This window comes from Lissotriton vulgaris, chromosome 9 (assembly GCF_964263255.1).
Source record: "Lissotriton vulgaris chromosome 9, aLisVul1.2, whole genome shotgun sequence".
Lineage (NCBI taxonomy): Eukaryota > Metazoa > Chordata > Amphibia > Caudata > Salamandridae > Lissotriton > Lissotriton vulgaris.
This window is the reverse complement of record NC_141697.1, coordinates 348,227,674-348,239,911: the sequence shown is the minus strand read 5'-3', so window position 1 is coordinate 348,239,911 and position 12,238 is coordinate 348,227,674. Positions and strand designations below refer to the sequence as shown.

Genomic DNA, 12,238 nt, shown 5'->3' with positions numbered 1-12,238 from the left:
GATAGCTTTGCAGATAGGATTGCACTTTATACATTCATATACAACCTCGCTAAGGGCCATATGTAGGTGGGGCAATACCGGTCGGTAACTGTGAAATTAGGTAAATTTCACCATTACTGACCGGTATTTAGGGATTTGAGATGTAGGAGGCAGGTTTCAAGGATTCGGTAATTTACCGAATCTGTAATTTAAGGAATCTGTAAATTACCGAATTCTTAAAATACTGAATCGGTAAATTACTGAATCCTAAAATCCTATGTAGGAGGCACTCAAGTGAGTGCATTTTCGCATTCAGGATTCGTTATTTACCACTATAAGTTGGTGGAAAATACTGAATACCCTTAAAAAAGCAATTTTTTGCTTTTTTTTCAGTGCCATGTGGCAGACATACATGCCCTTAGGGCATGTATGTGCGCCACATATGCACACATGCACGATTCAGGGGTGCAACAGGGTATCAATGTGACACCCTGCCACCCTTGAATATGTTCCCCCTATTACCGATTCGGTATTTACCGAATCGGTAATAGTGAATGGCTTCCTATTCATTTCTATGGGCCTCCAGGCCCATAGGAATGAATGGGAATTACGGAATCGGTAAATACGGAATCGGTAAATACCGAATTGGTAATACCGAATATTACAGATTCGGTAAAATTTACCAAATTATTACCTACATACTATTTACCGATTCTTATATACCGAATCAGTAAAATACGGTATTAAAGAATGGGTAAATAGGGATTACCTACATATGGCCCTAATTGTCTTAAAAATACATTTTAATGCTTGGTAACAATATGTTTCAACTCACCTTAGCCTCATCCACGTAAGGTGAAAACAATCTAGGCCGGACGTATATCCCAGCATTTTTTTGCCTTAACCAGGCATTTGATTTTCCACCTTCTGCTGTTGGTAACATGTCTGAAGGTGGTGTACTAATTAGACCTCTCTTCATCTGTATTCAGAAATGGAAAAAGATAAGGAATAAACAAATTAACAATAGGGCCTTTATATCTGTGAACAGATAACATTCTGTGGACAAAAATGTTTACTCTTTTTATTCTAGTTAGTCATGGGTATTCTCATTTTTTACAAAAAAAGGGATCTTCTACTACCCTTTGTACGTTAATCTGTAACAATTTTCATAAATCTTTTCCTTTGAAAAACTATAACCAAGGAAACAAGTCAACGTTACGTAAAATTTTCCTTTTTTGAAAGAAAAATAGGAGATTCATGAAAAGAGTGAACATTAAAGTGAAAAGGCCATTTTATAAAATAAATTTATGCTGGAAAAACAAAGCAGAAAATGTTGCACTAGGCTTGGGCTGTAGCTAAAGTGACAACCTAACAACGTTTCTAAACTTCAGAACCACCAAGTTGAGCAGGGTGTAAACAGTTTGTTTTTAGAAATCCACATAAATAAGGATCCATTGACAACCTCTGATCCATCTTTGTTCATGGTCCACGGACAGCAGGCCTGGATGTTTCTAAATTCAGAACACCAATAATGGAGCACTGTGAACATGTGCATGCTTTACTGACACTTTCATAGGATTCTAACACAGATAAACAATAGAATAGCAAGCATGACCCAAGCTCAGAGGCAGTAAAAAAGAATGGATTCAGATGATCATGTAAATACACTGTCCAAAGAGAACAGATGGCAGACTTATTATCTGCTCTGGAACTAGCTTTTGTGTTGTAATGCTTGGTAAGCATATGTCTGAACTAGTCAGAGAAAAGTGCATGCACGGTCTCGAAAAGAGACCTGTTGTATGTACTTTGTGAGCTTCAGTCCGCTAATCTGTTTGCCATTTGCTGGATCCCTAGTCGTTCCATCATTTGTTCTCCACATTTGCCCATGGCATGCGTGCGTCATGCCTCCTCTAGTCTTTAGCCCATCTCGAGCGCAACTAGCAATTACTGCTAAACATATGCAGGGGTCATGTTAAGGCATTGTTTGGGGACCATTTTATTGCGATAAGTGCATTTTATACAAGCACTACTGTTTTTACTAGCGCCGCTCTTTGTTGCTTGTGCTGCCTCGTTATTTCTTTTTGCCTCGCACAATCCCTCTATGTTGCTCTCACTCCCCATTCTGTCATTGTCTGTTGTTGCATCCGGTCTCCCTCTAGGTTTTTTTCTTTTGCAGTTTTTTTTATGGAGTTAACTCAGCGAGAAGAGATTATAGTGCTTTGCCTTAGCACCTGTTATATTACACAAGTATACATCATTTCTTGGTAGTGATTTGTCCAATATTACAGGATGTTGAGCCGATGCAGAGATTCGAAGCTGGTTGCCCAGCTCCAAGGTCGGCAGCTCTAGGCATTACGCCACATCCTCTATCCAGCAGTTGGACAATAGTCAGTACAGACTCTGTTTTCACAGGGGTCATCACATGCCTTTCCTTTCTGCAGTTACTCAAGCTGCACTTTTTTCCCTGTAGGGAAATTATTTGCTACCAGATCTCAACAAAAAAACACATACACAGGACACATTAGTTTGAACCCGTTCTAAACAGGCAACTGTCATCTTTAGAGTTGAACAGCAATTGAGCAGTTCACGTGATTGTTTTTGAGCATTTTCGCTTCCATCATGAAATATCCATCAACTAAATGTCAAGCTTGGGTCATTTCCCTTCGATATGTGAAAGTGGAAAAACATAACGAACAAGTCAATAGCATGGTTTTCTGTAAGATCCCACGTACAACACTGAAATAATTATTTCTAAACATGGACTGCACTCCCTCTCATTCTCTGCTTCGCCTGAACCAGGCAGCGTGGATTCTTTGCATCCAAGGCGTGTACATCGAATGACCAGCAGCAGCACCCAGGGAAGGAAGGAACTTGACAGAGAAACGCCCAGGATACCGTTTTATCTGTGTACATCTTGGTTCCACTACAATGCAAATAGGTCTTGATTGATTATGTGGTAGTTGTTCCGTATATAAAATAAGTGCATTGTCGGAAATTCAAGTAAGAGGGAGCTCCCTCTTACACAGTTACATCAGTTTCATGTCAGGTAATGCCAGACATATATGTACTCAGCCTTTTTTTAGGGAGACATTGTGGAAGATTATTTTACATTGAATTCGACAATCACAGCTTTATATACATATAGCGCTGCATAACAAAAAGTATTTTTGCTATCTAACTTTTAGCTAGCTGTCTTTCAAATAGCTGTCTTTTAACCAGCTAGCTATCTTATCTATCTTGCTATCATCTACCTATCATCTATTAGCCGAGGCCTGGTAGCTTAGTGGACTAATGCATCCACTGCATGTGTTCGACCTCATGTTCTCAGGTTCAAATCCACGCGGGTCCACTCAACCTTTCATCCTTCGGAGATCGATAAAATGAGTACCACTGAGTTGGGTAACAAACATCTGTTATTCAGTGCCTTGAGACTCTTGGGGGATAAGTGCGCTTTATAAATACATGTTATGTCGCCCATCATCTACCCTCTAGCTATCAGTTACCTATCTATATGTTACCTATCTAGCTATCTTTTACCTATCTTTCTCTTTTTCCTACCAACCTATCCACCTACCCGTCTGTTACCTACCCGTCTGCTACCTACCCGTCTGCTACCTACCCGTCTGCTACCTAGCTATTAATTTTTAAGTCACCAGTTTTCAGTGCTTACCAGTTACATTACACAATGATACATTCATTGTCGTAGGCAGGGAGACATGTGAGTGATTTGCCCAGAAACACAAACTGTTCAGCCGACTCGGAGATTCGAACCTGGTTCTCCAGGTCTCTGGTCGGCAGCTCTGGCATTACACCACATCCTTGTCTCACTTCAAAGCTCGTTAAGTGTTTCTCACTATCATTTCCACATTTGTTCAGCAAAAACTCTGTCAACACCAAACAAGCATTGGCAAAATCGATAGATCTCGGAAATGCCTGAGCTACAGGCCTTATCAATTTGAATACCTTTTAGCTATGTTGTCTAGCAGCACATTTGTTGTAAATGTCACTGAAAAGGTGCTATGATGCTGCCAGCGCAGGCCACGTCAAAGCTTTTGTGTGTAAGGAGGGGGAAGGTCAAATTCAACATGGGGGGGCATAAAGACTCTGTCGTCGCAACATCCTGTGATTCTGGTCTTTCAGTAACTTGAACTCCAGATGTGCTGCTAGACAACATGGCTAAAAGTCATTCACATGGAGAACGCCAAAAGCTTGGGCATTGCCACGACTTATTGGTTTTGCCAATGCTTGTTAATGGGAGGAGTGGAGTGATGCGTTAAGCTTCCCTGAAAAAGCCCTATTGCTGCTCCGATATCTGAATGAAAGAAACAATGGCTACAAAGACAGCAACTTCATTGTCAAATTTTGCAGGCCCACTGGGGACACCCAGTCTGTGGCAAAATATACATAAGTCAACAGAGTTCCTAAGGAACTAAGAATCTTCATAAGGTCAAGTAATCAAGAACTTTCTGCTGAACCTTTCTGAGAATCTGTTGATTACAACATGAAGCTCTCCAAAGACTTACGGGAAATATATATTAAATAAGTGCAACAAGATCTACAGTTAGTCCAGAAAAATCATGATATGACATGTCCTGAACTTTTAAGGTAGAAAAAAAAGACAGCAGGCTATTAGGAAAACGGAACTTAACATAACACACAAAACATGAAACTCAAACAAAATATAATCTAACAGAGAAACAGCAAAATCTCTAAGCAACCTGCAAAAAAAATATAGAAATCAAAATGCAGACAAAGGAGGAAGAATTGTTGTCATGAATATGTAAGATGATATAAAAGATGCACTACAGCACTAAATGTTACAATAGAAACCAGAAACAAATTACAGAATGAATATATGGAAGAATATGAAGTAAAAAGGAACAAGCAAAAAGAGCTATGAGTAACCGAAGAGGATGAATTAAATTTCTCAGATGTTTATTCCCATGTAAAATATATTGTTAGATAGTTACAACCTGATCACAATGAATGATCTTGCTATATACCTGCGAAGAACATCAAACAAGAATGAACACATACTTTTTAAACTAGAGAAAAACTGGTCTTCGAGAACACACAATGGTATTAGAGATTATGAGCATGTGTTCGAATAATATATTTTTCTGATGATCAGTTATATAGAGAAATTGCAGGACAGCCTTGGGAATATCCTTTCCCAGAAACACAAATCTCATGCTGGGCTGGTGCGAGGAAATAGCATGAGAGAAAAGAATGTAAAATACCTGGCAAAAATAGATCACTGAGATTTATTGGCGATCTTGTACTAGTCTGGAATGGAACAAATGACAAATTCAAAGAATATTTTCAATAAATTGACCAGTAAAAACTAAAAATAATTCTTCACATATGAGCTCAGTGAGGAATAAGTAATATAACTTAACAAAAATACATATAACAACCTGTCAACTACAAACACTACTACATAGGATAAAAACAGCTACAAAATAACAACGTATTAGATGCAGACATTTTCCATCAGACGACCTAATATGGAGTATTTCATATGGGGAATAACTTTGGATTAGAATAAACTGCTGTGAAAAAAGTTGCATTTCACAGGCAGAGTGATGAAAATAAAAGTAAACTCTACGAAATGAAATACACTTTAATAGTGAGCTGAATTCTTTAAAGCAGAAAATCCCCAAAAAGCGAAAATTAAAGATGGAAAGAATCAATAGAATGTTCAAATTAGGATCATAACAGAGAGCAGATTCGAAGAATCTCACAAATCTACTGCAAATTACTTCACCATCCCAAGGATTGATACACACTTGGACAGATTAATTGAGATGCATCCAGTAATAACTCATCAAAAAGAGTCTTCAATGAAAAAAAAAAAAAAAGAAGTGCAAGAAGTCATTACCAGGACAGCAGGAACCAAAAATTGAGGCTAACAAAAAAACAATTGGGATTAAAGAAATATCAACGATGGAAAAGAATGTAATATCAAGATAATAAAATGCAACAGCTGAGTGTTTATGTGGCCTAAGTTGAACTAGTAACATGGTTTGGTTTTTACGAAAAATAACACAGAAAAGTTGCAACGAACAATAACCATGCATTAGTAAAACATTGCGGATCAGGGAACTGATTGGAAAACATTACATTTTATTTTGAATTGGTACAAATCAAAAGGAGGAGGCAGAAGAGAATAGAAATTAAGACAAATAGAGTCAAGCTATGTAACAGGATTAATATATCCAAAGGAACTAGATCAGGATGAAAAGAATCAGGTAGAACTAAAATAGTAAATAAATTGTAAGCGGATAAAGATGAGGTCTGTAACATAATGCACAGTATGACTGGTGTTCAAGAGCGGAAATCACTATAAATAATTTAAAGCGAAGAAATTATTTATTAGGACATAGAGCAAGCCAACAATGACAACAAGCATTGGAAATGCAATAGGGCTCGCATTAGGAAAGTTTGAGCTATTGGTCTTATAAATGAATTTTTTTTTATTTATGTGTTATTTTTTGAAATGGCTAAATTAATAGCTTTGTCATTTACAATGCCAATAGTTATAACTTTCGCAAATGTGACACCTATAGCATTTGTAATGCAATATGTTTTGTATTTATGTGACTTAGATGTATTGATATTACAAATAACAATGGCTTTTAATTTTTTTAAATACTTAAATAATTTTTTTAATTTGTAATGGCAATAGCTTAAACTTTTGTAAATAACTTTTGTGCAGATTATGTTCAGTGTTTTTTATTGTGACGAAAATCCAAGAACAGAAGTGATATATTAACATCTTTTTGTGATTTGTAATAAAGCGTGAAAGCTTGAAAACAGCTTGAAACATTGAAAGAACATATTTGAACCAGTGATGCTGTGGTTGCGCTGAGTGATGCTGTGGTTGCGCTGAGTGATGCTGTGGTGGTGCTGATTGATGCTGTGGTGGTGCTGATTGATGCTGTGGTGGTGCTGAGTGATGCTGTGGTTGCGCTGAGTGGTGTGTGCATCGGTGGAGCTTAGTGAGTGCATTGGTGGAGCTTAGTTGGAGCATCGGCGGAGCTGTGTGGTGGATGCCTCGGCGGAGCTGTGTGGTGGGTGCATCGGCGGAGCTGTGTGGTGGGTGCATCGGCGGAGCTGTGTGGTGGGTGCTTCGGCGGAGCTGTGTGGTGGGTGCTTCGGCGGAGCTGTGTGGTGGGTGCATCGGCGGAGCTGTGTGGTGGGTGCATCGGCGGAGCTGTGTGGTGGGTGCATCGGCGGAGCTGTGTGGTGGGTGCATCGGCGGAGCTGTGTGGTGGGTGCATCGGCGGAGCTGTGTGGTGGGCGCATCGGCGGAGGTGTGTGGTGGGTGCATCGGCGGAGCTGTGTGGTGGGTGCATCGGCGGAGCTGTGTTGGTGGAGCTGGGTGCATCGGTGGAGCTGTGTTGGTGGAGCTGTGTGGTGGCTGCATCGGTGGAGCTGTGTGGTGGGTGCATCTGTGGAGCTGTGTGGTGGAGCTGGGTGGTGGGTGCATCGGTGGAGCTGTGTGGTGGAGCTGGGTGGTGGGTGCATCGGTGGAGCTGTGTTGGTGGAGCTGGGTGCATCAGTGGAGCTGTGTTGGTGGAGCTGTGTGGTGGCTGCATCGGTGGAGCTGTGTGGTGGCTGCATCGGTGGAGCTGTGTGGTGGCTGCATCGGTGGAGCTGTGTGGTGGGTGCCTCGGTGGAGCTGTGTGGTGGGTGCCTCGGTGGAGCTGTATGGTGGGTGCCTTGGTGGAGCTGTGTGGTGGGTGCCTCGGTGGAGCTGTGTGGTGGGTGCCTCGGTGGAGCTGTGTGGTGGGTGCCTCGGTGGTGGAGCTGTGTGGTGGGTGCATCGGTGGAGCTGTGTGGTGGGTGCATCGGTGGAGCTGACTGAGTGTGTACAACAAATGCTTTGCACTGTCCTCTGGTACTGCCTTACTGCTTGACCAAGCTACCACTTTGGAGAGTAAGGCTATATCTAGTTTTGGCCTCTGCCACACCTCTAGAGACTGTAGACTTTGTGCACACTGTTCCCGACTTTGGTTCAGTATATAAAGAGCCACTTTCTTACACAAAGGGAGGGGAGTAGCTGCAAAATGTAACACTTGGGCAGGTGACCCCCAGTGGGGCAGGTGATGGGGTATCCGGACTCCCACGGGATACCCATGATGGTCAGAGGGCATACTAAAGGGGGTTGGAGGCTGCGCTGTAAGGTAGGGTGGTGGACTAGCTCCACCTGTGGCGGCCTGCCCCCCGTGGTCTGTAGTAACCACGTCCTTGGCCAGAAACAAATTGTGGATTGGTGGCTAGGCAGGTCAGATGTGGTTGGAAGCCCCTCCTCTGGCCACAAAAGGGGCAGAAGGCAGGCTGGGGTTGACGAGGAGTCATGGAGAGGTGCAAGGTCCTGGCCATAGTTCTGCTGTCCTTTAAGCACTAAAGCACAGATTCTGCCTCTCTCAACAACCTAGATCCATTAAAGGGCAGTCCATGAATGAGGTCTGGATATCCCCTGAAAAAACACTGGTTCTCAGTCAGGTGTGGCACCAAAGGGCCACAGATGATAAAATCACTCTGCCCAGAGAGTCACTCCTATCCAGCCCACATCATATGCTGAACTTGGCTGCATCCCTTCCATCAACAATTGCTTGAAAGAGTTTGGCTCGGGACTCCTCCGAGACCATGGACAGCACTTGTGCAACCGAGTGCCAGATGGTGTGGGATTATCTGCCCAAGAGGCACACCGTGTTCACTGACCACAAGGTCAGGCTGGAGGAAGAAACCATCCTTTTCCTGAAGGTATCCAGCCTTTAGGATTCCCTGTCTGGTGGAGAGGAAGGGAATGCGCCAGAGTTAACTTTGAAGGTGGAGGCCTGGACCACCAAGCTCTCCGGGGTGGGGTGCTGGGTGAAGAAGCTGGGGTTCCTCGAGGCAAGACGAAGGCAGTGGGCAATTGTCCAATGCACAAGAGCCCAGCACCAGGGCTTCGACCAGGCCCAGAGTAGGACATCAGTAAGGGCTTCATTGAATGGGAGTAAAGGTTTGGTGGGCTCAACTCTCAGCTGAACCACCTCCGTCAAGAAGTTTGTCATGACTACCACTGAAGGAAGATTAAGGTCCAGTACCTCAACTGCCCTCTGTCCCACCACTGCAAATGTGGTGCCCTCATCCGGTTGGGGTAAAGATCAGGCCAGTGTCTGGGGAGGTATCCAGTCAACTGGCACCAGTCAGATCCTCGTACCAGGTGTCTTTGGTTCCCTCTAACTGGTAACCACAGGTGTCCGCAGACCCCTCCCATTTGTCCCCTAATCCAGGCCTCATACAAAAAAGGCACTGGCTCCATTAAGGGAAGTCTGCCCCCCGGTGGCGCCGGACGATGCCCGTCAGACTCCGATAGAGTTGGGTATGGTAATGGCATCACCGAGGGGCAGCGCCATCAGGGGTGTCAGCACAGAGGCAGGAAGCGGAGATGGTCGAGGTGGATAAACTGGCAACTCTTTGGTTCCATCAACGGATCCAGGGGGCCTGACTGGCACCAGGGAGAACCTGCCAGCTGGAGACTAGCAGGGACCCCTCCCGAGCCCATGTGGCTCAAAAGCAGGGAGGGGCATCCCAAATATGAGGTGCATGGCCTCATTGATCTCAACAGAAAGTCTAAACAAGGTCAGTCAAAAAAGACTAGGGAGGTGCTAATCTTTGGATCTGCGCAGATTGGTGTGGAAAGAAGAGACCTGATGTCAGTGAGCTTGGGTGGTGCCCATATAGGCACCGCGCAAGTGACTTCCAACACAGACAATGCCACATGAATCTGAACGGCGTCAACTACCGGCGCACAGGGATACTGCTCATGAAAAATTTCTGGATCCAGTCTGATGCCTGGGGATTACTCTAAGGTAAGGACTAGGAGTCTATCCAATGAAAGGGCACAGGAGGAAATAAAAATGTGAGCTGTTTGAAGAAAGGCATCAGAATCAGTGACTTTAATAACTAGGGTTCATCAGGCAAACGTGAAAAGGCCAAGCAGGCTGAAAGATTATCATTAGCGGTGCCCAAGGAAAAGACTTGTTGGGCCAGTGATGAAAACATTAGAATATTAGACGCCTTCGCCTGAAGAGGATCAACCTGACTGTCTGTGCACCAATAACTTTTACAAAAGACCAGTAAAAATGGATTTGGTACAGAGTGGCAAGGATAACAGCCACTACTTCCGCAAATAGGTCAAACCCACTCAGTTAGTTTTACTCCATCTCCAGCCTTAAGGTGTAGTTTGTTGAGTTTCAGGTGCAGAACATTGCCTAATGAAGAGGCACATGAACTAGAGGGCAAATGATCAGAACACAGCATGTTGGAGCACAACACTCCCCTGGCACAAACCCAGGCTATCTGGATGAGCAGGGCTCAGGCACTCCTAGCCTTCTTTAGTACTCTGAGTAGGAGGGTTAGAGGTGTGAAAGCAAACAGAAGTCCCAATGCAGGATAACCGAGACTTCAAGGGAGGCTAGAGGAGGAAACACCAGCAAACTAGTCATAACACTGCACATTCCAGACAGTGACAAAAGATCCATTCAAGGCTGCCCCACAAGGCGAAGACGCCATAAACTCAAGATGAAGAATCCATTTGTGGTCTGCCAGAGGAAACCTGCTATGTTCATCCTACTAGACATTTATTTAGCCAGCCAAATGGGTTCCTACGGAGAGAGCCATTGGTGAGTGGCCCACCACAGAGATTCAACGCTTCCTGGCAGAGAAGCTGCTACCCTAAACAGCTCTGCTTGTTGAAATACCACATAGTGGTTCTATTGTCTGTCTGGAATTGGACCGGCTTCCCCTTGATTGATTGGAGAAACGTCTTCAGGGCCAACTGAATGGCAAGAAGCTCCAAAAGATTGCTGCTTTGGCTCCTCCAGGGTTCAAAGGCTCCTGATTTCCAAGTGCCCCAGGTGACCAGACAAAAAAAAAGCATCTGTCACTACTGCAAGCTGTGGATGAGGTTGGCATAACAGCCTTTTGCAAGTGAGGCTGTCTTCTATCTGCCACTACTGGTGGTTCCTGGCTGCCTCGTCTTAAACACTGATGTAGTCCAAAACACAACTGTAGAAAGCTGGCTCTGTACATACTATATCAAAGTAAGGAATAGTGTGCACAGAGTCCGGTGGAACCCCCAAAGGTAGGCAGAGCTAAACGTAGATAATACCTTGATCTTTATTTGTGGTAGTGTGGGCGAGCAGTAATGCTTTATCAGAGGGTAGTGTTAAGCATTTATTGTATACACTCAGGCAAGAAATGATGGAACACACTCAAAGACTGAACTCAGACCAGTTTGTTTGTATACAATTATTATTTAGTTGTACTTTATTTTCTAGAACCAAGCCAGGCCTTTTACAGGTAAGTATAATAACACTATGCAAGAATAATACAGTTAAGTACAGTTTGAATGCAGTTGAATGCAACTGGATTGGTTACAGGTAAGTCATGTGTTTAAAAAGCAGTTTGAATTACCTTTCAGGTAATTTCTCTACTCAGTGTGTAATACGCCTTAATATATCATTGGGATATTTCCTAGAGGAAAGGAAACTAAGTCAGTTTTTGCATATATGCAGAGTGTGTGTGTATGTATGTATGTAAAGGTACAGGGCCTCTAAGGGTGGCACAATAAGTGCTGCGGTCCTTAGAGGCCTTCCCTGGTCACAGTGCCCTCGGTACCTGTCATACCTTATACAAGGGACTTCCATGTGTCCATAGAGTTGCCAATGGGATTTTTGCAACAGTTTAGGGAAAGAACATAGGCCCCGAGGTACCTGGTTGGCAGAAACCTAGGGCACACAGTCAAAGTGCACCAACATTAGGCAAAAAGTGGGGGGCAAACATGCAAAGAGGGGCACTTTCTTACAGAAACCCCCAGTGTTAGGCCCACTGCAGGTGGAGGCAATGCGGAGCAAGCATGTGTCAATAGGTACAAGAGATCAGGAGGATTCACAAGGCCAAGACGCAAGAAGCCTCAGAAAAGTCTGTGCCACAACCCAGGAGACTGAAAAATGGCCTTGAGATTTTATGGCATTCCAGGACCAGCTTCAGGATAGACTCCAATTCTGAAGGGGGAGGGGTGTGTAGCATGGTAATGTGCTTTTTCAGGTTCTCCTGTAAGTGCAGGCTGCATGATATCTCCGCATCACATGAGTGATGGGAATGAGAAGAGTCCTGCTTGAGTTTTTGGTCAGGCTTGTCTCAACTTCACCTCTGACTTATTCGAGGACGATGAGATGAAGCGTGACTAAAACCTGGTACC

At 43.7% G+C, this 12,238-nt stretch overlaps 1 protein-coding gene across 1 annotated transcript in view; it reads right to left on the bottom strand.

Moving 5' to 3' along the window:
* Positions 1 to 12,238, bottom strand: part of BTBD7 (BTB domain containing 7) — a 420,230-nt gene that overhangs the window by 117,530 nt on the left and 290,462 nt on the right. Inside the window, exon 7 of the mRNA XM_086937712.1 lies at positions 815 to 958. Coding sequence (XP_086793838.1) covers positions 815 to 958 — 144 coding nt within the window. The remainder of the gene's footprint in view (positions 1 to 814; positions 959 to 12,238) is intronic.